Source organism: Ipomoea nil, unplaced genomic scaffold, assembly GCF_001879475.1.
Source record: "Ipomoea nil cultivar Tokyo-kokei standard unplaced genomic scaffold, Asagao_1.1 scaffold1043, whole genome shotgun sequence".
Classification (NCBI taxonomy): domain Eukaryota; kingdom Viridiplantae; phylum Streptophyta; class Magnoliopsida; order Solanales; family Convolvulaceae; genus Ipomoea; species Ipomoea nil.
In genome coordinates this window covers 5,347,501-5,371,326 of record NW_017617471.1, presented here as the reverse complement: position 1 = coordinate 5,371,326, position 23,826 = coordinate 5,347,501, and the positions used below count along the sequence as shown (strand labels likewise).

Below are 23,826 nucleotides of genomic sequence, written 5' to 3'. Positions count from 1 at the left end.
TTAAATGGAGTGAACTCTTAAATGGTCCTGGCGAGGCTCGAACTCGCGACCTCCGACTCATAAGACCAGTGCTCTAACCAACTGAACTACTGGACCCCTTGTTGATAATTATTTTTGTTTAAATTAATTGTGTTGTTATAGTTATAAAGGTTTTAAAAATACAAAAACAAAAAAAATCAAAACAATTGATCGTAATTGTGTTTTAAAAAATTTTCAATCAAACAATAACTATGATTTTAATTTCTATTCTTGGTGTGTATAAACCCATGAACCAAACACACCCTTATTCTAACAAAATGTAATATTAATTACAATTTTTGAAAGGACAATGAATAGAGCACAATAACTAGTCAGGTCACAACCGCACAAGAATCACAAACTTCTAATTATTTCTAAGGGAAAATGGTACTTTTTCGCCTTAAGTTATATATTTATAGCACTTTTTTTCCCTCAATTATTTATGTAAGCACATTAGCCCTTTAATTATTTTAAAAGTTGTGGTTTTTCCCCATAATATATTAAATTGACATTTCTACCCTTAAAGTAAACATTTTATTTATTTTACTTCTCCAACAAATTATTGCGTATATGTAGCGATTATCACGGTTCGATTCGAACTGAACCAGACACTATAGCAATCGAATTAAAAGCTTTCGGTTATGATTCAGATCTAGAACCCAATATTTTGATTTCAATTTATTAAATTTAAGAATAAAAAAACTGGATCATGAACCGTGAACCGGCGGTTTTGGATCCGGTTCACGATTTTGAACCGTCATTATTTTAAAATTTTGTTTTTTTATTTTAAAATAATCTAAATTCAACAATATATGTATTTTATTTTTTCAGTTCAGAACATGAACATGCCATTCCGGTTCGCGATTTTAATAAACTCTAAATATCGCGTTTTGATTATAAATTGTAATTGGAATATTTTGGTTTGGTTGCTATAGTATCTGTTTGGTTTGAACCAAATTATAGTAATAATTTGTTGGAGAAGAAAAATAAATGAAATATTTATTTTAAATATTTATTTTAAGGGTAAATATGTCCATTTAACATTTCAGGAGAAAAAAAGCCACTTAAATAATTCAAGGGGTAAAAGTGATATAAGTATATAACTCAGAAGAAAAAGTGTCATTTTCCCTATTTCTAATTTAGTTTTTTGAGTGATAAGGAAAATCTAGCGTGCACTTGTAACTTTAGCCAACAAATTAAAAAATCATAAAAAAAACTGAAATAAACCAATCTAAATTGTTTATGGATTCAAAAATAAAAAGTCAATAGTCTGCTCCTGTGGTTAAGTATAACATTAACCAATACTCATATCATAATATATTACAGAAAACACCACCACAGAACAGAGCAAGAGACAAGACAAAGGCGAAAACGAGAAACACTACATTTACTAATACTTCCATTCCTAGCTAGCTGCAACGTAACTAGGATCTTTCTCATCGGAACCTACCTAATAAGCTACTATACCTATATATACTAGCTAATATAATATATTACTCCATTCTAAGATTTAATGGATTCCCTAGTACATAATCTAGCTAGTAGTACACACTAAATGCATCATCTACCGGCGCCATGGTTTCCCCCGCCTGTAATCCAACGCCACCGTCTCCGCCGCCGGCGGCCCCTCCCTGTCCAGGCATTGTGTAGTTTCCGGGACCCACTCCGTAGTTTGCCTGTGAGGACTGGATATTATAGTCACCAGCAAGAACATCATCATCGCCGGCGGCGGCGGCGGCGGAATAACAGTAGCTTGGGTCGTAGTCACGGAGGAGCAAGTCGTCGTCGTCGGCGGCGGCGAAGTTGATCATGGTTTGGTGGAGCCATATCTGGGTCTTGAGGAACTTGACGTAGTGAATGGCTTCGTCGAGCATGGACACCGTGTCCATCTTGGAGCCGCCGGGCACCAGGCTCTGCAGGATCTTGAACCGGTCGCTGATGCGGTGGCGCCTCTCCCTCGCCGCCACGCTCTGCGGGTCCGTCGACAGCTTCACCACTTTGCCGCCGCCGGATTTCTTCTTCTTCTTATTATTTTCCTCATTGGAATTATTGTTAAAAACGGATGAAGAACAAGTGCTATTATCCATTATTACGTATTTGTTTCGAGGGAGCTAAGATTTCATGGTTGATGCATGGGTGGGTGTCTGTGTGTGTATATATAGGGACAGGATGATGCTACGTATAACGTTGAAATAAATGAAAGAAGGTAGAATGGAGATTGGATTTTGGTCTGCCATTAAATGAGATACGACTGTCTGGTCTAGCTATACGCTGGGACCCACTGTATATATTTTTTTGTATTTATTTACTTTTGTAATCACAAGGTGGAGCTAGCGTAATTATATTCCCTACTCAAAAAGGTCTTTTTGTACCCAAAGGTTATGGTAAGTGGAGCTAGTTGGACTAGTTGTCTAGTTGTTTATTCAGTTCAAGTTTGCTGTTTTTGAGAGAGCAACCGCGATGACTGGATTGTGAGGCCCACACCGACTTAACTTAATGGTTCAATAAATAGTATTTGAAAGAAAAGATAAATGTTCGAATCACAACAACGGCAGCGTAAGGATTATATGTTTAAAGTTGATCTCTTGTGTACACTGACATTTGGCATTGTCTGTTAAACTATAGAGTCACGGTAATTTACATTCTTCCAAATGTTATGTCCAGCCAAAGTGTGGGGCCGGGTCTCTTAAGATTGGAGATTCAATCTTTTAGGAAAAGAAGGATTGTGACGCTTTGAGTGAATTGTGGCTAAACCAATTAAAATTAACAGTTTTTATGAGAGTTTCAATCCACGGTGAAGTTTCAATGAGAATGGTGTAGATTGTAGTTTTACCGTTATCTTTCAAACCATTTCAATTTTATGCAAACTTTAACATTTCATCCAAATAAATTTTTATCAATTATGGATCAAAGTAACTGCTTTTAAATTTGTAATATACTCTCAACTAGCTAGATAATAAAAACCTAGGGCTTCCCAACATGGGTTTTTCTTGGAATTTTTATTTTATGGTTTTTGGATTCGGTTGAGAAGAGACTAGGAGAGAGGGTAGAAGAGAGAAAATTAAGTATGATGCAAGAATTCAGTATCTTGAGTTTTGGTGAGTTTATTGTGAATGAATTACTAAACAAAAGAAATAGCCAGAAGATGTGCATCCCATGTAGCAGTAAGTCAGTAACACTTGCTAGGGGTGACTACAGTTCGGTTCCGATTTTGAACCGGTGATTATATTCCTATTTCAGAAAATATTAAATCAAAACCGAAAACCGACGATTCTGGTTCGGTTCTAACAAGAATTTTTTTATAATTTTTTTAATTTTTAAAATAGTCCAAATTCAACACTTTCTTTTTGAAAAAAAATTATTTTAATTTTTTAAAATGGTTATATCAAATGTTTAAACTTTAAATTTAAACTAAAACAGAAAAAAAAATAGTTGCTATAACTAAACTTTAAATAATACTTCACCTTTAATCAAATAATAATAGTTATAAACTTTAATTTTTTTAATTTACGATTTGAAATTGGAATCATTCGGTATTATGGAGCCACCGAAACTATTTGGTTCCGTTCGATTCTTACCGCACACGGTTCAATTCGAATCGAATTATGGCCATCCCTAACGCTCGGTAAGCACGTCAGGATGAGCGCACGCCAACTGGCAGCCAACCTAACTACCTTTTCTTTTTTCCATTCTCTCTCCTTCTTCTCTTTCTAACATGGTTTGAAAAATATGAGGAAAAAAAACTCACGCTATTAATTGTGGATGTCCATAGAGAATGTCTATCTTGTCAATCAACAATAGAGTTGATTAAAAGGTAGTGCACATTTCTGTAATATTGAAATGATCTTCAATAATACGTATTGTACTTGGTACTACCATTCATTCCTAGTGATATTATGTACAATAATACAATTGGAAATGGTGTTCAATGATATCCAGTATAATCAGACATTATTAGAATCTTTTCAATATTATACAAATACAACCGTGTTGCCTATTAATAAGATAGAGTTTTCTTAAATATTATTTTTAATTAATTAAATAACCAAAATACTATTTACCAAACCATATATATATAACCAAAATAAACATTACAATCCAGTCTATCTTATACCATAAACCATGAAACTCCTAAAGCTGTGGCATAATCTATTTCAGTAAGTGAACATAGAAAATCTGGGGTATAGTAAACTGTAAAAATTTCCAGTAGTAACTAAAGGGTAACAGTACAAAACCTATGTATTTCTAAGGAGCTGAGATAAAAAGTGTCAAAATCAAACCTAACCTGATTTAGTTGCTCAAAGTTGCAAGGGGAAAGAGCTTTAATGGTTAGGTTGGTTGGTGGGAATGAGAATCCCAAATAATAAATGACCCCAAAAGGGGTAAGGAACAAAGAGTTTTTCCCAATGTCTTCAATTTTTGACCCATTTTGTATTTCATGTATAAACCCAAAGATATGCATGTTTTGCCCACAAAAGGTGAAATTTTCTCGTTCCACACATTAGTCCTATAGGATAATGGATGGATAAATCACAATGACTAATCATTTGGTGGAGGCTTAGTGTCGAGTGCCCACAAGAAGTTCACTACATTGGAGTTGTGATTGCCTGATTTTGTGTCCTTGCCACCACTTTGATATGCCTAATTATATGGGGTGTTGTGGAAACCAATACTAACAATCCTGTGTAGAACTTAAATAGAGTACATGTTGTTACGTTAGAGAAAGGTCTATAGGGTCGTTAAGTTCAGCATTCTACACTAAAATGTAAGTATGTAATGCTAATTATTATACAAGTAAAAGGAAACACTCCATCATTGTTAAGTTAACAAATTTGAAATTCTTAAGACAAGATTAGTTAACCAATAATCAATATAGAAAGAAAAAAATGGTAAAAGAGGCAATTTGGCTGGGTTCAATTGTTAGTATCTTTATTACTTCCTAGGATTCAAAGTGTTTGGTAAAGGAAAAACAATTTTCATGTTCATTCACTTTAAATCAATCTTTCATGAGAAAGCTGGTGCTTTGTTACTCATTAACTCTTCTTTTTAAGAGCAATTTTAGATCAGAATTTTTATTTGATCATTTTTTTCTGACCTTATGCATAAATGAAAAGAGACAAAATAAATTACTAATGGCCTGGCAACGTCATTGTTTTATCCACTCCGATCGCAAGGATTCGAACTTTTGACTTCAGATTTTTAGTGCTAATACTTTTACTTTTACCTTCATATATATCTGTGTGCATGTGCACATATGCATGCATGTATATATGTATTTGTACAAATATTCATCTATCAATATGGGCCGTCGGTGAAACTTTCACCCATTTACTAAACATCATGGCAATTTATACCATGGATTAGGATCTACCTTGCATTGTAGATTTTAGTTCAAAAATAATCTTAAGATTCTGTGTATTTATAGTTCATACATTCTGTACCTCCAATTAATAGTTTCTGTACATGTAACTATCATATTATGTGTCAGCAATTATCAAATTATTTGTTTATATGTATAGAAATGGTTAATTGATAGGTACAAAATGTGTTAATTGAATGTAGAGAATTTTTGTATCAGGGTTCACAATGCAATATGAACCCTGATCTATGATAGAACAAAATCTCGAACTGACATAAATTTTATTACATAAATGAAAATTTATGTTCACTTTTTTACTAAATTTTTTGTCTACTTTTAACTAGTGGATAGAAAAATACTTATTGTCCAGCTAAAACTATAAGACATGATTTACTCTCTCCAAAGTCCAAACTCTTAGGTAGCAATCATCCATGTTGATTCTCACTATTAGTATATGATTAGTTGATTACACTAACAAGGTGTTTGGTTGGATGGAAAATGTTTTGCAAGGAAAATTAATTTTTTTTTTTTTTTTGTTTCGTGTGGGATGGAAAACATTTTCCTTGTCACCTATTCCCCCCCCCCCCCCCCCCCCCCCCCCCTTGGTATTATTGTTGTTGTTATTATTGTGTATGAGCATAATTGTCTTTATACTTATTATTTCTTATAATTCCAAATCCAACCAAACAATGAAATTTATATTCTCAGTAATTTCTTTTCCACCAACCAAACAATGAAATTCATTTTCCTGAAATTTCAATTTCATTTCCCTTTAAATATTTTCTAGCGAACCAAACAGTCATAAATGATCTCAATCATTCTTGCTTTTCCTTTTTTCTTTTTCGAATACCCCATCACATAGTTTTTTTTTTTTTTTTTAATTCACTACGAGAACAATCATATTTATCCATTAAGAAATCCGTAGGTAAATTAATAAAACTAGTAAATTTTAAGTTGTAAGTAAATAATATATGGTTGTTTCATTTTTTCTTGATTTAATCCACTAAATGTTGTCTACTGACCAAATATTGACCTATCATAGTTTCTTTGGTTCAGAACACTAACCTCTCCTACTATTACAAAGAGAGAAACTGTAAGTGTACAAATTAGTACACATTAGATTGATTAATTTATTAGTTTATTTTATTAATATGTAATGTTAATTAGTATGAGTTGTAATTAGTATTATTGGACCAAGCTAAAATATGTCCTGGAGATTTATTGTTAATGAGTTGGACAAAGAGCAAGTCTGAAGATCTCAAATTAAAGAAGATGTGGTTGAGAAGAATTCAAGCCACATGTGAAAGCTACAATCAAGGATGGGATGAATGGGAATTGCGTACAGTATATAAAGAAGGGAAAACGAAAGAGGAAGTTGCCAATTCTGAAATTCTGAACACATGCAAGCTTCCTATATTACTGCTTTAATATTGATTATGTTATATTTGTGATTTAATTCTGTACTTCAACTCAGTACCTATGACAGCTGAAGCGCTACACCAAAGATGGTTATGGCATGCACGGTTCAGTCCTGAATAGGTGTTTTAGAAGAGTTGTAGTGGTAATGGCTGTGAGCCATTTGTAATTACCTCTTTTAATACTCTGTGATGAACATCTAGTGGATTGGGCAGACGTAGGTTGCCCCGCAGACGTAGGAGAAGGAGCTCCGAACTGCGTAACAATTCTACTGTGTCTTTACTTTATTTATGCTTTCAATTTCGTTATTTATACGTTGATTAAATTGATTTAATTAAACAGCGAAATTGTCTCGTAATATAAAATATAAAATCAAGTATAATCCTCAGTGTTAAATTGATTTCAAGATACACGGGCTTTTTCAGAAACAAAATAACAGCCCGCACATACAATTCAATTAGTTCTTGAGTGATAGATTGTGGACGAGATCAAAAAACAAAGTAGCAAGGAAATCCCTGGTAGAGCTGCAATGGAAATGAATGCAGCAGATAGTAATTGCAGGAACGGAACATGAATCTCCCATTTTTCACCAAGGGGCCGGGGTGGGTAGAACACTAATTATTGTTTCTTGTACAACTGAAATTACCAGGATTAACTGTCCACTCAAACTGTCAATAACTTCACAATCCATCTATCCATCCATCCATCTTATTACACACATCTATCGATCAGTCACGACTTTGTTGGGTTCATCGTCTACTGATTCATAAACGTGTGATAATGACGATGATGGAGCTTGACAAGCTTTAACCTTAGCTTACCTTAATTTTTGAGGTTTTGATTTGATGCTTTAACCAAAACCCATATCAAAAACAGATAAAAACCATGTCTAGTCTTCTTAATTGATGATGAATCCCAGACTAGACTAATGACAATTTTAGAGGTTTTGATTCGACTGTTTAACCATAACCATTTCAATGATATTGGCCTATTTGATAAAATATTAGCTTATCAATCAATTTTGGTTTATTTAACCACTATTAATTATTTGATTTGGTTAAAAAAATCAATCTAATACTAAAATTTAAAAAACTGCTCAAAGCAACTTTTTGAAAAAAGATATTATATATACCAAACAGCTATCAGCTAATTCACCAAATATCTTTCTACAATCAGCTAATGTTGTCAACTAGTTATATCCTCTAATTAACCAAATCAGTTAACAGTTAGTTATCCGCTAACAGCCATTTACCAATCAGGGCCATAATAAATATATCACTGGACTCATCATCTACCTGATAGATACAGTTACACAAGGACACAAGTCAATTTTACCATACCTATATGTCTCTTCCCTGAACTATTTAATGTGAGAAAAGGCAAAGAACAGCTTTAAGCTCTACCAAATTGGTCTGGGATTGGGGTTGAGCTTCTTGTGTTTGGAAAGGTACCGTTTAATTTGGGCTCGAAGCTAGGCATGGAACATTTTAGCCAGTGTAATGATTGATGGTTACAATAAATTAGCAATTGACTACAAAATAATGGATAAATCAACTATTAAAAATGTTAATTAATTAAATGGATAAAAATGTTAATTTTAACAAACAAAAAAGAAAAAAAAAAAAAAAAAAAAAAACCAGAACCATTCTGTAATTATAATAAATAATATAATATATGGGCTGTTGAGAGCTCATCTTTGAGATTCTTGCACAATTTTCATTTTTTAAATTATTTTTAGACAACTCACATAAATTTGATCATAGTAACTCGTTGTGCATAATTTATGTTGCATCCACCTTTATTTACAGATTTTTTAATATATATATTTCGCTTTTTAATTAAAAATATGGCTTTCAATCTTTCTTTATAAAATAAATAAAATTTTGTTCAATTTTATCCCCACAACTGTTGAGACATTTCGATCACTTTGAGTCCTTAATTTTGATTTATTCTAATTTTCTTCCTCACCTATTTCAAATATTTCACTTTTGCTTCATGAAAGTATCTTAAATGAAAACTGGAATATCTTTAAAAATTAAGAACTAAAAGTAAAATAAATTAAATTCAATAACTAAAATAAAATTATCCCCGCCAACTATCAATGTAGTGTGATGACATTTTAGTTATCATTCTAAATAAGTGGTTATAGGTTCGAACCCCGTAGTAAGAGCTTAGATCGATTCTTTAATTTGCAAATGTGACAGTGAATGTGAATCTCAACCGCACCCTCATTCAACACACTCAGGGCCGGATTTTAAGTTTTTGTGGCCCTGTTATGGTAAATAACAGGGACCCTCCAAAATCATAATTTTTATAATTGACATATGCAAGTTTCGAACCTTTGACCTTCAAGTTAAAATATAATAATTATACAATTTTACCACCTCTTCATAAAACCTTTTAAATTTAATTGAAAACTTACAATTTTTATTTCTAAACTAGCTAGGTAAAAATTAAATATTGGGCCTCTAAAATTTGGGACCCTCTAAAATTGGGGGCCCTATGCGGTAGTCCAGCTTGCACAGCCTAAAATCCGGCCCTGAACACACTACTGCACAAATTAAAGAGGTAGAAAACGAAAGAAACACACAAGAATAAATGCACCAAGATCAATCTTAACCGTCCATCCCCCCTTCTCAGTTCTCTTCGCCCTTTGTAAGAATGGTTTCGTGTGCATAGACTTGATCCAAAAAGTATACTCAAATTTTACAGGCAGCCCAGGAAATTTGTAGAGAAACCCAATTCTAAAGTAGATGATTTTAGTGTGTGTTTTGAGCACGTAGGATAAGAAGAGGGAGAGTGATTGTTTCAAGTTCAAGAATGATCAACACAGCGGGGAGTAATAGTTTGATGGCGTCATCATCTACATCTGCGAACAACGCGCAATCGCCTGGTTTGAAGATGTATTTCAAGAAAAAAAAGTGTTCGCGGGCCATCTTCTCCAACTTAGTTGCTTGGCTATGGACTCCGAGATTTCTGGAACGGACATTAGAGGTTTCTGGAACGGACATCTTCTCCAGGTTTTTGGCTATGGAGTTGCGTGAGGCCGGCGGAGAGGTAGTAGTGGGTTGTTCGTTGCCGGAAATGGGGGAAGATCATCGGAGAAGAAAGAAAATAAGTAAAATGACTAAAATGCCCTCATTATTTGACCTATTAAAATTTTCCGGTGAGATTTGGTCGATAATTTGGCCGGAGTGATCAAAATTGATAGAAATTGCATAGTCAAGGTACTAAATTAACATTTTTAAAAGTCAAGTGTTGTAATTAACACAACTCCAATAGTCAGTGGACCAAAATTGAAATTTTCTCAGTTTTGAAAGACTTTTAACTTTTTAAATATCAATTTCCTACATTGAAAAAATATGTATGTTTGCCCTAATATAAATGCAATTCAAGTTTTTAATAAAGAGTTTGAATTTTGGGGCATAGATGTTCTCTCGCTCATGGACTTGTGTTCACTTTTAAAAATTTGCCTCCAATTTTTCAATTGAAAGTGAGGATCAAGAAACTCACATTTTTGCATATAAGAAAATAAAATTTCCTTTTCTATTTTTCATTGATGGGGTATGGACCTAATGGACTTAGAACTTAAGAGGAAAAGAAGAGATGGGCCAGAGATTGGACCTACGGAAGTAGGCCCCGAAGGGGGAATAAAAGGAATCTACATCACAGGCCATGGGCAGGTCCGGAAGAAGACTCAGCCGAGTGAGGAGTTGAGTCCAGGGAGTCGGCACGGACAAGGATCGACCCAGCAGGTGATCGTTGCCACTTAAAAGCCGCCTTTAATGCATAGTCAACCCGGCCGTTGGGGAGGCCTAGTAACGGCAACCCAACGGCCCTTAGTCTTAATAAACTCCATTATGTCACATTAATATTCGTATTTAAATTAGCGAAGGGTGGCTACCTATAAATAGGCCCCGTTAGAGAGTGTAGAGACAAGCTTTTCCCGGCCAGAAAGTCACTGGATAGTATAAACAACACAAGCAAGATTGATAGTCATTTCTCCCTTTCAATAACTTTATTTTTATCGGTAAATCCACCAACTACAGTTGTATTGGACCTCTTTAGACCCAAAAGTCCTAAAACCAACACTCGTACTACTATCTATTCTATTTAATTCGGCCAACTCTTCTGCTATATATAACTTAAAAGTGTACTGTTATACCTTTGTTCAAGTTCATTGAACCATTTATTTGAGTGCTCTAGTGTTCAAATAAGTTACGGTAATTTATTGAATCTTGGAAAATTGATGCTTCAATTCTACTAACACTCTCGAGAAGAAGTGAATCAATTTTAAAGAAAATTTGAGTGTTGCTCGCCTTGAATTAATTGAGAAATTACCGAACCAATTTTTAATTTTAAAATTTGTAAAACTTCCTACATAAACATATTCTCATGTTGCCAACTACCATGTAGTGTGATGATATTTCAATTATCATTCTAAATGAATGGTTATAGGGTCGAAAGATTCCTTAAATTGAAAATATTTTGAAAGTATAGAACATATACTACCCTAATAAGTCTAAATATTAATACTGAAAATAGACATTGCGTAGGCGTATTTGAAAGTTGAAACTAATAAAAAATAACCATACGCCTTACGTATATAACTAATGTGTAAAATATAAAGACTTGTACATTTTACTAACTCCAAAACAATACTCAAAATACACATTGCCATGTTTCAAAACTAAAGTAGTTTCCACTCTTTACACATATCACTGGCGTGTATTTCTATCTTTTTGCATGCGTATATCTAAAAGTCTTGTGACAAGACGGATTGTCCACCACACAATCTGAATTACAGATGGATAAATTATAATGACTCAACTAATTAATAAATGAACATATACTACATTGTAATAGAGCTAGTAGCATTCAAAAAAAATTAATAAATGTTAAATTTTTGTTCATTACATATAAAAAGTCCTTCATTTAAGAAGTTATTTTCACTACAGATAAAACTTGATCAGTTATTAATTTTTTGTAATAAATTTTATTATTTTGTGACCAGTTGAACTGCCCATTCGGACCACATATTTAAAAGTCTCCATCCACGGATGACGGATTTTAGTCAACCTGTTTTTCGATCTTATGCCGTGTGTCCTTCCCCTTCTCGTTTTACAGACACGTATACAGTGCGTTACAAACTTCAACATATAAACTTGTCTTGTACCCAGAAATATTAGTGTTTTGCGCTGCTAGAACACTGAATTGAAAGCAGGAAGAAGACTTAAATAGAGAATTTCACCGGACATGTTAGGTGTTGTTTTCTTTCTCATCATAATCCCTAGTTTAGGATTCGCCATTGACGATGAACATGCTGGACGAGGTTGGCTGCCGGAAGGCGATAGGGATCTTTTGGAATTTCCACTCAATTTAGAGTACTTGGAAGCCGAGTTCTTCTTGTGGGGTGCTTTTGGTTATGGTCTTGATAAACAGGCCCCCAATCTTACCGGCGGTGGCCCGGCGCCGATCGGCGTAAAAAAGGCCAAATTGAGTCCCCTTGTTAAAGATATTATCGGTCAATTTGGGTTGCAAGAAGTTGGACATGTGAGGTGGTTATTCGTTATTTCTTTAAATTTTTTTGGCTAATTAATTACTTATCCTATGGAACATGATAATTAAATTTTAAGGATGTGTTGTTTACTTGTTTTGGCAGGGCGATTAAGGAAACGGTACCAGGTTTTCCGAGGCCGCTTCTAAACTTGAGCGCAGAAACTTTTGCAACAGTTATAAACGATGCGTTTGGAAAACCCTTGGAACCGACTTTCGATCCGTACGCAAACGACATTAATTATGTTATTGCAAGTTACGTGATTCCCTACGTTGGACTCACCGGATACGTCGGAGCGAATCCTAAACTCGTTAGCTACATTGCCAAAAGGGTAAATCTCCGGCCATCCATTATCATTTTGTCATTGGACTATAGTAAATATAAAGAAATAAAGTTGTGCCTTTTAAGTAGTAATAAGTTTTAGTATAGTGATAAACGTTTGATCTTATACAGACATGTGTCTAGTCTGGTATATTTTGAATGTTTTAATTGATTATAGTCACTAAATTGTCTGTATATGGATTTGATATGATGAATGATCAGTTAGTGGCCGGACTACTGGGGGTGGAAGCCGGGCAAGACGCAGTTCTAAGAGCCATACTGTACGAACGCAAGGATGAGGAGGTTGCGCCGTACGGGATCACGGTGGCGGAATTCACCGACCGAATCTCGGATCTTCGGAATAAGCTGGGCAAGGCAGGGGTGAAAGATGAAGGGTTGGTAGTGGAACCCTCCCAAGGCCCGGAGGGGATTAGTTCCGGCAACATTCTGGCCGGAGACGCCAACTCGCTGTCGTATGACCGGACGCCGGCGGAGATACTGAGGATCGTGTATGGAACTGGAAATGAAAACAAACCTGGCGGTTTTTACCCAAAGGGAGCTGATGGCAAAATTGCCAAGTCTTATCTTGCCAATACGCGCGTCGTCCTCGGACTGAATCTCCGACCATAGTCAAATTATAGTAATCTATTAAGTATATATACTTCTTCAAGAAAAATTAAACGTACAAAATGCTATACTAGCAGGTAATAAACTACCAAAAGATATTATTGTTCTGGTATGAACTATCTTTTGGTTCATTCAAGTATGAGTTTGTTGAACTCATTACTGAATGAAAAATATTACATGGATTCTATTTTTTAAATAACATATTACATGAAGTATATGTATGTTAGGTATAATTTGTACTTTTATTTACAATATAACTTATTAGTTACATGTTTTTAATCCTAACAACACTGCTAATCTTGACGTTGCTTAGATTAATGACAATTTTCAACAATCTCGATAGTATGTTTATCGAAAACTATTTGCCTAGATCGATATAATAATTCCATTTTATTGAGTGAATATTGAAATAAAATCTGTCAATTAATTTCATCAGGATAATGGTTTCCATTTGTGGGTAAGCATATATCCGTTAAGTTAATGAACTCTTTTCTTGTTCCCAAACAAGAAAAGAGTTCATTGGATTGTACATGGTAGGCAAAAGACCCTTTTCTTTGGATGGTACATGGTAGGCCAAAGATGTCTTTTAATAAGCTGGTATTTAGTAGCAAGGTATAACAAGTGTTATTTCGTGACTTAATTCATGATATGTTTCCTGCTCTTTTACTGTAATCAATAATCATCGATTTAAAAATTAAAAAATAAAAAATGCTATAAACAATCATATCATTATTGTATTTTACATTTGGTGAGGTCTTACCAATCATTTTATTGACTATGATTTATATATAAGACAAGTGTAATTTTGCATTTCCTCATTTTACGTAAAATATCAGAAATAGTTGGCTGACTTAGAATACTGATTGATTCAGTTAAGCGCCTACTCAGTAATGATAGATCATGAAGAGAACATCAAAGAAATAAAAACAAACACACAGAACGAACACTCACAATGTTTACCCAGTTCGATACGGTGTGTATCTACGTCTGGGGGACGATCACATAGGCGTCCAATCCACTAAATCATAATCCAATGTACAAAGGTAGATATACAATAATCTTACCCAAGTGCCCCACACAAGGTACAAACCCAGTCTACACAGGTTTAGTGGATTGTTGAAGATGGAGAGCCATGCATACAGAAGTCCAATGAAATCCCTTCACTTGGAGAGCCCACTCTGATGCAGTCCACTTCAGTGACGCTCTATAAGGTTGTTCCCAAACAGTGTGATCTTAGTGTCCTTTCGTTTAAGCAGCAGTAACTCTTCTCAAGTTCATCATCTTAATCACCGTGAACATGTTGTATTGAGAAGGTGCATGACAATCAAGGATCTAGTCTCATAAAGCTGATATGGAGTGTTTCTTCTTCTTATTCGGCGTAACCCTAGTTCCCTTCAAGAACTGGTACTTATAGATCCTTCAATAAACACTCTCCATAGATATCTTTGATTGTAGAAGGTAGGACTATAAAAGAGGAATGTAATCTTAGCAGATTAGGTCCATTACCTTCTTTGAAGATACGATGATCGTCTTTCCATACTGGGCTGATAATACCGCGTGAGCCTCTTAAGGAAACAGCTTCCCTAAGTCAGATCTTCAGTGTCAGTTCTTCTGTTGTTGCTTCTGATTGATCAGATATCTGTAGAACCAACCGGACAAACTCTAAACCTATCTTAGTATGCCATAATAATATTGCCAATTATAATATGGGGTTTTTGAACATAAAAACACTAACAAGTCATAAAAGTTTTCAAGAAATTTGAAAATTGAATATTAATTTTGATTTTTAAGATTTAAAAATTACTTATTGTTGGCTCATGATAAATTAGGTCATCATGTCTCACAAAATCATATGTCATAATTCACCTTATAATATTGATGATTTTATAGGACCCGTACAACCGCCAGATGCACCCATACAAAAGTAATATTTTTATTATCTAGGGCACTAACTAGTCCAAGTAGTTGCTAGGAATCAAACTCTAAAATTTTTGTTAGAAGTCTAGACCATGCACTACTAGACTATGAGTGTTTTAGTGATCAAATTAAACAAGGATGTCCTAATGAGATACAAGCAGGGTGTCCTTTTATAGTGTTGAAGACCCTTTGACAAGTGTGTGGTCTTTATTGGCCTTTCACCTTAGACATACATGTGTTTCATCTTCACCCAATTATTGTGCTACTAGCGCCCTTCAACTAGCGTCCATGTAAACAAAATGTGAAGTAGTTGATACAAACATGTAACAACAATATTACAAGTTCGAATCCAAACAGGTCAATCCTCTTGGTTTAAGCCGGTCAGCTATATTGGCAACTTAGACGAATTTATCTCCTTGTGGTCCTTTGTCAATTTGAGTCACACGGTGGGTTCACCCGGTGCACACTCTCAGATAGTTGATGTGGGTTTCCCTCACCATTCTAAAAAAAGAGTGTGAAGTAGTTTGGTTGGTTAGTTGTTAATTAGTTTTGTTGTTATCCCATATGTCATGGGTTCGAATCTAACTTATTGCACCCTTTTAATATTTTATTCCCTTACTTTCATATATATTACATATACACTGCAGGGTGCAGCCACCTTGACCAGCCCCGCAGCCTAGGTATGGGCCGGGGGCCGCATCCTTCAATTCCCTCTTTTAATTAAGCCCAACAAAACTACTTATTCACTATTCTTGAACCAAGATCTTACCAATAAAATGAACCTCCGATCAATCCGATGCTCCCATCAGATATAAATCATTGTCCATGATTGCTTTTTACGTATGAATTTAAGACTTCATCTGAATTTTAATCTTCTTTATTTAAATTTAAACTACCCCATGGTCCCTATGCCTTGGTTTACTTGTATTTGGAGATGTCGTATTATATATGAGTTGTATTATTATTTTTTGTTTTAAATTTGAATTCGGAATGGATTGCTAGTTTGCTAGTTGACACAAGTTTTGTGGTTGAAGGTGAAGCACCAAACTAGAAAGTTACTTGTATTGGATAGTAATGACTAATGTGACACTGCACCTCAATTAGTATTTCGTAACAGACTTGAAGTTTTTTGCATGATGATGAAGAGAAGTCTGTTCCGGAAGTAGAGAAATTGATGGGTGAGAAGAGGCATGTGCAGAAGCTCAGAGCAGAAAACGTATGGTACGACGTTGTAGTCAATAAATATAATGGTTCACATGATAAATTATTGAAGGATCGGAGTTTGGGTTTAATTTGCTTGAAATCTTGATCTGAATTGTCAGCAAGTAACGCTCAGATGTTGAAGGTGACTGGATGGGACAGGGACAAAATGAATTGATGAAGTGCAGCATATATATGCAGCCACAAGCATTTGATTTCACGGGAAATTCATGTGTTTAATTTATTCATGATTTGGCCAGCGCTGGGTATGTATAGATTTTTAAATTGATAAATTCTTCAAAATTCGTCACTATTTGACGTAGTAATAAAACTCTTTTATTCATTGGTTGCTGTGAATTAGTTGATCTTGTCAGCTTGTCCCGTGTTTAAAAAAATCACTTATTAATCAAATACAAATTATGTATTGTCTTGCATCCGATGGTAAAAAATTTTGGTGAAATTCTTTTATCTCTGATCTGTAACTTGATCGGAGTTGATCCTATGACATATGGATGGTATTTTGAAACATTATTTGGAGTGGGTCCATCACCGATTTAGATGAGTCAATGAATTTAGATTCTACAAAGTGAGGATATAAATGTTGGGCGGTGTTTTGGAGGATTGAGTCTAACATCATGCCATCAAAATGTGGTTTCGACTAGTATGCAAATATAATGAAATAAAGTTGTACATTTGCTATTAGCTATAATATAATATTTCCTTCAATTCACATAAATGCTTTTTTCAATTCCAAACACAAGTACATGCAGTACACATTATTATATGAAACAATGAGAACATTAAAGAGGAAAAAAAAAAAAAAACACATGACAATTAGAACATAACATGACATTCTATTACTGCGGAACCTAGCTAATAGTGCATTTTATTAATAGGATAAAATCACTAATAATGCAATAGCATAACATCACATTCTATCACTGTGTCACCTAATTTTGTAGTAACATTCCACCACATTGTCTTTATCGTTAAAATGCCACGAGCCAATCGAAACAAACCCGAACCACCAACAATCACCATCTCCCGGTGCTCATGGTACACGGGGTTGTAACCAACAACACTTAAACTACTACCATTATACTTACCATGGGTGAACACAAAATTGAATAGCATTGTAAAGCTTATCTCATCCAAAGAGCTCAAAGCATAGAATCCTTGAAATCGACCCAATTGAGAAGAATTGCGTTCTGGTCCGATGGTAACCGGTCCATCCATCACCGCCATCGCCCCGAAGAGGGTGGGCGATTTGGCCGTGACATTGGACTGAGCCACCAACACGTCGTTTGGGTTCGCCCCAACCGTGGTGGTGTAGAAGAAGAAGTGTAAATCCGTCACCTTTTGTCTCAAAGTAGGCAACTTCGCAAACCATTGTTTCACTTCTTCTGGCCCTTGAGCCGTGCCGTGAGCCAATTTCGTCGCAAAAACAATTAAGCTTACCACTAAAATCGTCTTATATGTTAGCTTCTCCATATTGTTGTCTTAATTCACTCTTCTTGCTTTGTGTACCCAAATCATGAAACTTTGACATATTTATATGGAGAATAATGAAAGTCTTGCCTGCACTCTCCAAGATGAATACCATTTTTAATTGGACAATAATTTCGCACCAGATTTTGTTGAGATTTTGGTCTTATACAGTAATAATATTTTATTGTGTTTATCGCAGATTGCAATGGTTAATATCATCATATGTTAATTATATTGGAAGCTTATATAATATTAGGGGCGCACTCAGGTGAGAACAGATGTCTATAGAAGAACTGAGAACCAATATAATTGCAGTTGTCCACTTGTCCAGATCTAATGGACCATATATAATTTCAAAAAAAAAAAAAAGAAGACATGGTAACATTTTCATAAATAACTCAAACTTTAATACAAGTAACGTGTGTTAAAAGTTGAAGTAACTGGTGCAAGTGTGCAAGTAAAATTGCTTAAAAGTGCAACTATTTTTACTTAATAGTGCAAGTAATTTACCTTTTTAACATTGGTGCATCTAATGATAACGTCTTTCACTTGGTGCACTTAATGATAACGTTTGGTGCAACTAATGAGAACGTTAGGTGCACTTTATATTGATGCTTAGTGTACATTATTTGTGTTAATTCATTTTACTTGCACTCAGGTACACTATAAGAAACTGTTATTTACACTTTTAACACGTACAACTAACTTACTCAAAGTTCAATTATTTACAAAATGTCACTGCGTTTTTTCTTTTTAAATGTTTCAGTTGTTCCGTTAGATCTAGACATATAGACGTTTGATCTTGCTATAGACACTTTTGGTTGCAATTAGGGGCGGAGTCAGAACATTTCTAGTGGGAGAAAATATTAAAACAAAAAAAGATAGTTTAAAAATTTAAATAAGACACATAGAAAGCATAGCTATAAATATTGTTAGATATATGGACGAAAAATAAAATACATCAAAACTTTATAAAAATATAATCATAAAAACATATGAAACATAATTACTTTAATAAAATGATTCGAATATAAAACACATTATAAATCATACATACATCTCATTATTAATATTTAATATATTAAAAAAATGATGATTGTTAGTTGGATTTGGTGAAAAATATATTAAAAATAATCATTATTGGATGTGAGTGAAAAGTAAAAAAATTTCAAAGTAAAACTAGCCAGAGCTACACTAACACATGTTATTATGATGTTAATGTTAATGAGAGATTTGAACTTAACCCTCTTAAAGTTGCCCACATTTTTTACCAACTTGACAAACTTATCTTTCTATTACTTTTATATATATATATATATATATATATATATATATATATATAAAATTACTAGGGCTATATATAGAAGTGATCTGACGTGAGGTGGGGGTAGGGGGCAGCTGCCCCTACTGTAGCTTCACCCTTGATTGCAATCATAATAATCAAATTTTGTTATAAATATTTCAATTTATGGTCATTATCTCACTCTTTTTTATATTTACGTTTACGTGTATAGTTGAACTTGGAATAGTTATCAATGAAGCTGGCATTTTTCTCTTTTAGTTTTCTTTAATTTACTTTTTGGCTCTCTTCTTTATTTCATTTGTATTCTTTGCCTTGTCGTGTAATTATCACAATCAAAGTGTTATCATCACGGAGGTTAGAGCTAGAGCAGGTTTAACTTACACCAAATCCAATATTTTATCAATGCACAAATCATAATAATCAAATCTAAAATTTTATTTTACAAAAATTGAACTCTATATCTTTTCACTCAAATTACAAGCCATTGGTTACAATTGTTTATATATATAATATTGTATAATATAAAAACAAAAACAACAATAATAATAACAACAACGTAAATATAATATAATTTGTTTCACAAACATATGGAAAATGCCTGTATGGAAGAAATGTGATAATTTAAATTACTTGGAGAATGGAAAATGTATTAGCTAAGTAAATAATATTTTAGATTCGACAACAATTATGAAACCAGATTTTGGTGAGATTCAGTCTCGTGCTTTGATAATGACTGGAGTGTTCAGTTGCAGTTGTTTATATTATATAAAGATATTTAAGATTTTATGAGAGGGAATATATTCTGTTATTGTGTGATTATATATATTTTTCTATTAAATATTATTATATGAATGTAATACTTATAAAAAATTTTGTATTACATATTTATAGGAAATTTTGTCTATTTTATGAATAACTATTTCCTATCCTTAGGTGTGTGTTGTGAATTTCATTTCTACCTAATAACCTAATACCATGCCTTCGTCGAAATAACTATTCCCTTCACAATTGAAATAACTCATTTAAAAGAATGCTATTCACATAAATAAAATGACTTACTAAACAATAAAATATATAGACCTATTTTAGAAAATGCTATCCTATTCCCTGAACCAAATCTGCAGTAAATTAAAAGAGGTGTATTATGAGATTTTTTTAATATATAATTTAAGAGTGTGTTTGGTTCGCACATGAGAATCGGAATCGGAATCGGAATCGGAATGAGAATTAAATACTTAGTAATGATAATGTGTTTTGGTGAAAGTATTTTGCATGTTTAGTAATAGGGTGGAATTGGAATGATTAATTACTAATATTGTTGTTTGGTTATGTATGATCCTACAATGAGAATAATAAATATTTTAAAAATACAAGAACAAAAAAATTAAGACAATTTATTGTAATATAAAGACATCCAAAACACCAATATGAACAAAAAAAAAAAAATCTAAAATCACTCATCCAAATTTAAAAATCAAATTACCAATTACAAGGGGGAATAATAAAATGAAACCTTTATTTTATTAGGGACTAATTTTTTCTAATTAAGGGGGTAATCAAATCTCATAATAGTGTCGTAGAAACCTGTCAACCAAACAATAACAACGACTTTAATTCCGTTCCTGATACCTAAATTTATGAACCAAACACACCCTAAATTCCTTATTGATTGCTGATTCAGCGTATGTTGTGCTTGAACGTGAAGCAAGCACCAAAGTTGGAAACTAGAAGTTAATTATATGGTTCCAAAAGGACATGAATATATAGTGAATGGACTGAATTTGGTTAATTCGGCAATCGAGGTAATGCATTGCGATTGGACGGTAATGTGCAGTGGCAGCACCCTGGTCCCTGGTCCTTGACCAATTAGTATCAGTGAACTTTATAAATAATTCCATATAGAAAATTAAAGTGCGTTAGTTCTAGAATTGAAGAAGAGAGCTGAGAAATAAAAAAAGGCATGTGCGGAAGCTGAGAGCAGAAGGTGACGTTGTAGTCAATGGCTCACAGGAATCAGGATACAGGAGTTTTGGGTTTGTTCAAAATCTTGAATTGTCTCCAATTCCAAGACTCATTAACTCATATAGATCAGATGTTAAAGGTGACAAAGTGGATGGGACAGGGACAAAATGAATGGAAGTGCATGCAGCTGCGGCTGAGACTGCCACAGCCATGTGATTACACCAACGTTGTACAAAGATTTTGAATGCAGTCGGAGATTTGTGTTTTTGGCTTTTTGCTGTGTAATCTAAGAGCATTCACACCATTGTATTTTGGTATGATTTTTAAGGCAACAATATATATGTGAGTGAAGGCACGAGATAAAGGAGAGAGAATATTGAAGGTCTTTGCTAAGGATCAATATTTTTGTCGATGAAATGGTTCCAACCAAAAAAAGAAAACTATCACTCTATGCCTAGCTCGGATCGTTATGCTGAGCAACTGTGTGTACCATGCAAAGTGCATACGAAATTGGATTTATAATTTCTATACTATAGATTCATAATTTATATACTGTAGATTCATAAAATCTATATTATAGATTCATAGTTTCTAAATAGTAGATTCATAATTTAAATACAGTAGATTCATAATTTCTATACAGTAGATTCATGATTTCTATACTGCAGATTCATAATATCTGTAATGTAGATTCATAATTTAAGTACTGTAGATTCATAATTTCTAAACTGTATAGTTATCAAATTATGAACATATAGTTCTGTGATTTGTGAATATAGAGTTCAACAATTGGGAATATGAACATCAAAAATTATGAACATAGAGTTCTGTAATTGTGAATATAGAGTTCAATAATTATGAATATGAAGTTCAAAAAATATGAACGCCCCAACACAAGTGAATCTTTATTTATTTATTATTTTTTCAGATTTTATTTTTTTTTCATTCATCTTTTTTTTTTTTTAGTCACACCGGTAAAAACTTTTCAAAAATTACAAATAAAATCTGTTGATGGGGACGCTCTGACAAAGGCTAATCTTTTTAGAGTTCAACTACATGTACTCACTATTTTTACTTTTTAACTTTTACTCTTTGATGTGACAATTGATGATTAATTATCTTTATTATATGGATCCCAATATAAATGTGAACGCCCCAACACAAGTAACAATTAGAGTTAATTCCATTTTTGGTCCTAGATTTATAGGTGATAGTCCACTTTTTAGTCCCTTTTTATAATATTCCATTTTGGTTCTAGTATTAATTGTAGCATGACCATTTTTGGTCATTTGTCAACAAAATCATTGAAATATCGTTAAATGCAAAATGACATTTTGATATTTTTATATACAGACCCACTATATTTTTATTGAAAAAACTTATAATTGAAGACCTAAATGCCCTTGAATTTTACGAAATTTAAACAATTTTATTAATGAATGATAAAAAATGATCACGTCACAATAATACTAGAACCAAATGAAGATGTTTTGGAAAAAAAAAAAATTAATTCTATTTCTATAACTTGGAAAAAATCGGTTTAGGTGATCCAGGCCGCCTGAAATGCGAATGGAGCAACCGTGGTGTTCCTGCGATCCTTGTCGATGCGAATCAACAGCGACGCGTGGTCAGAAGCAATTCGGGGCAAATTTGCAACACGCGCATCCGGGTAGTAGTAGTAGTAATAGTGGTGGTAGTAGTAGTGGTAGTGGTAGGTGGCGGTGGCAGTGGCAATGGCAGTGACAGTAGTAATTGCAGTAGTAGTAGCAGCACTAGTACTCCAATGATTTATCAAAATTATATTTAAAAAAAAATAACTAGCTAGAAGATGAATATCATAGCAAATTATACCATGGTGTTAACAACAGACAATTAATTTTTGGACCGTTCATAATACAAGATGAACCTGATCCATATTATAACAATCGGAAAATCATGAACTGGGCTTGGGTGCTAATTCTTGGCACTTAATGGACCTTTTCTGTTGGGGGAATTTTGGTCCATTCAAATTTGCAGTGATATCAACGATATTTCAGCTAAAATTTAACGAGCTGCTATGTTGTCCTTCATTATTGTGTGGACCATGGTCTACACAAATTGTGTGGACCATATTTTGTGTACTGTAAAATAATGTACATTCAATACAAAAATAATGTACATTCAATACAAAAACAATGTACATTGTATTCAGGGGATGTACATTATTTTTGTACTGAGTGTACATTATATTGTATAATGTACATTCAGTACAAAAATAATGTACATTTAGTATATTAAAAATGTACATTTTGTTATGGTCCACGTAACATTGTGTGGACCATGGTCCACACAATAATTTGCCCTATGTTGTATCATTCATTCGAATTCGAACGTTAGTATGTTACAATAAAATAATAATAATAATAATAATAATAATAATAATAATAATAATAATAATAATAATAATAATAATAATAATAATAATAATAATAATAATAATAATAATAATAATAATAATAATAATAATAATAATAATAATAATAATAATAATAATAATAATAATAATAATAATAAATAATAATAATAATAATAATAATAATAATAATAATAATAATAATAATAATAATAAATAATAATAATAATAATAATAATAATAATAATAATAATAATAATAATAAT

At 33.2% G+C, this 23,826-nt stretch overlaps 3 protein-coding genes and 1 non-coding gene across 4 annotated transcripts; 1 reads left to right on the top strand and 3 right to left on the bottom strand.

Moving 5' to 3' along the window:
* Positions 1-22: 22 nt before the first annotated feature.
* TRNAI-UAU lies at positions 23-96 on the bottom strand. Its single transcript has one exon. It is a non-coding gene; the product is annotated as a tRNA-Ile (tRNA).
* Positions 97-1,320: 1,224 nt separating this feature from the next.
* Positions 1,321-2,128, bottom strand: LOC109180968 (transcription factor LAX PANICLE). The gene has a single exon (XM_019330698.1). The coding sequence runs from the start codon at positions 2,103-2,105 to the stop codon at positions 1,557-1,559; it is 549 nt and encodes a 182-aa protein (XP_019186243.1). The 5' UTR covers positions 2,106-2,128; the 3' UTR covers positions 1,321-1,556.
* Positions 2,129-11,941: 9,813 nt separating this feature from the next.
* Positions 11,942-13,510, top strand: LOC109180967 (desiccation-related protein PCC13-62-like). Its single transcript, XM_019330697.1, has 3 exons — positions 11,942-12,351; positions 12,456-12,681; positions 12,894-13,510. Exons 1-3 carry the CDS (start codon positions 12,050-12,052, stop codon positions 13,299-13,301), a joined length of 936 nt encoding a protein of 311 aa, XP_019186242.1. The 5' UTR covers positions 11,942-12,049; the 3' UTR covers positions 13,302-13,510.
* Positions 13,511-17,321: 3,811 nt separating this feature from the next.
* On the bottom strand, positions 17,322-17,906 carry LOC109181173 (dirigent protein 22-like). The gene has a single exon (XM_019330927.1). It carries the CDS (start codon positions 17,904-17,906, stop codon positions 17,322-17,324), a length of 585 nt encoding a protein of 194 aa, XP_019186472.1.
* Positions 17,907-23,826: the final 5,920 nt, after the last annotated feature.

Excerpts from the sequence above, each read along its gene's own strand:
- LOC109181173 (XM_019330927.1), bottom strand. The coding sequence starts at position 17,906 with ATGGAGAAGCTAACATATAAGACGATTTTAGTGGTAAGCTTAATTGTT.
- LOC109180968 (XM_019330698.1), bottom strand. The coding sequence starts at position 2,105 with ATGGATAATAGCACTTGTTCTTCATCCGTTTTTAACAATAATTCCAAT.
- LOC109180967 (XM_019330697.1), top strand. The coding sequence starts at position 12,050 with ATGTTAGGTGTTGTTTTCTTTCTCATCATAATCCCTAGTTTAGGATTC. Across the intron at positions 12,352-12,455 it reads CAAGAAGTTGGACATGTGAG|GGCGATTAAGGAAACGGTAC; the intron begins GTGGTTATTCGT and ends TTGTTTTGGCAG. Across the intron at positions 12,682-12,893 it reads TTAGCTACATTGCCAAAAGG|TTAGTGGCCGGACTACTGGG; the intron begins GTAAATCTCCGG and ends ATGAATGATCAG.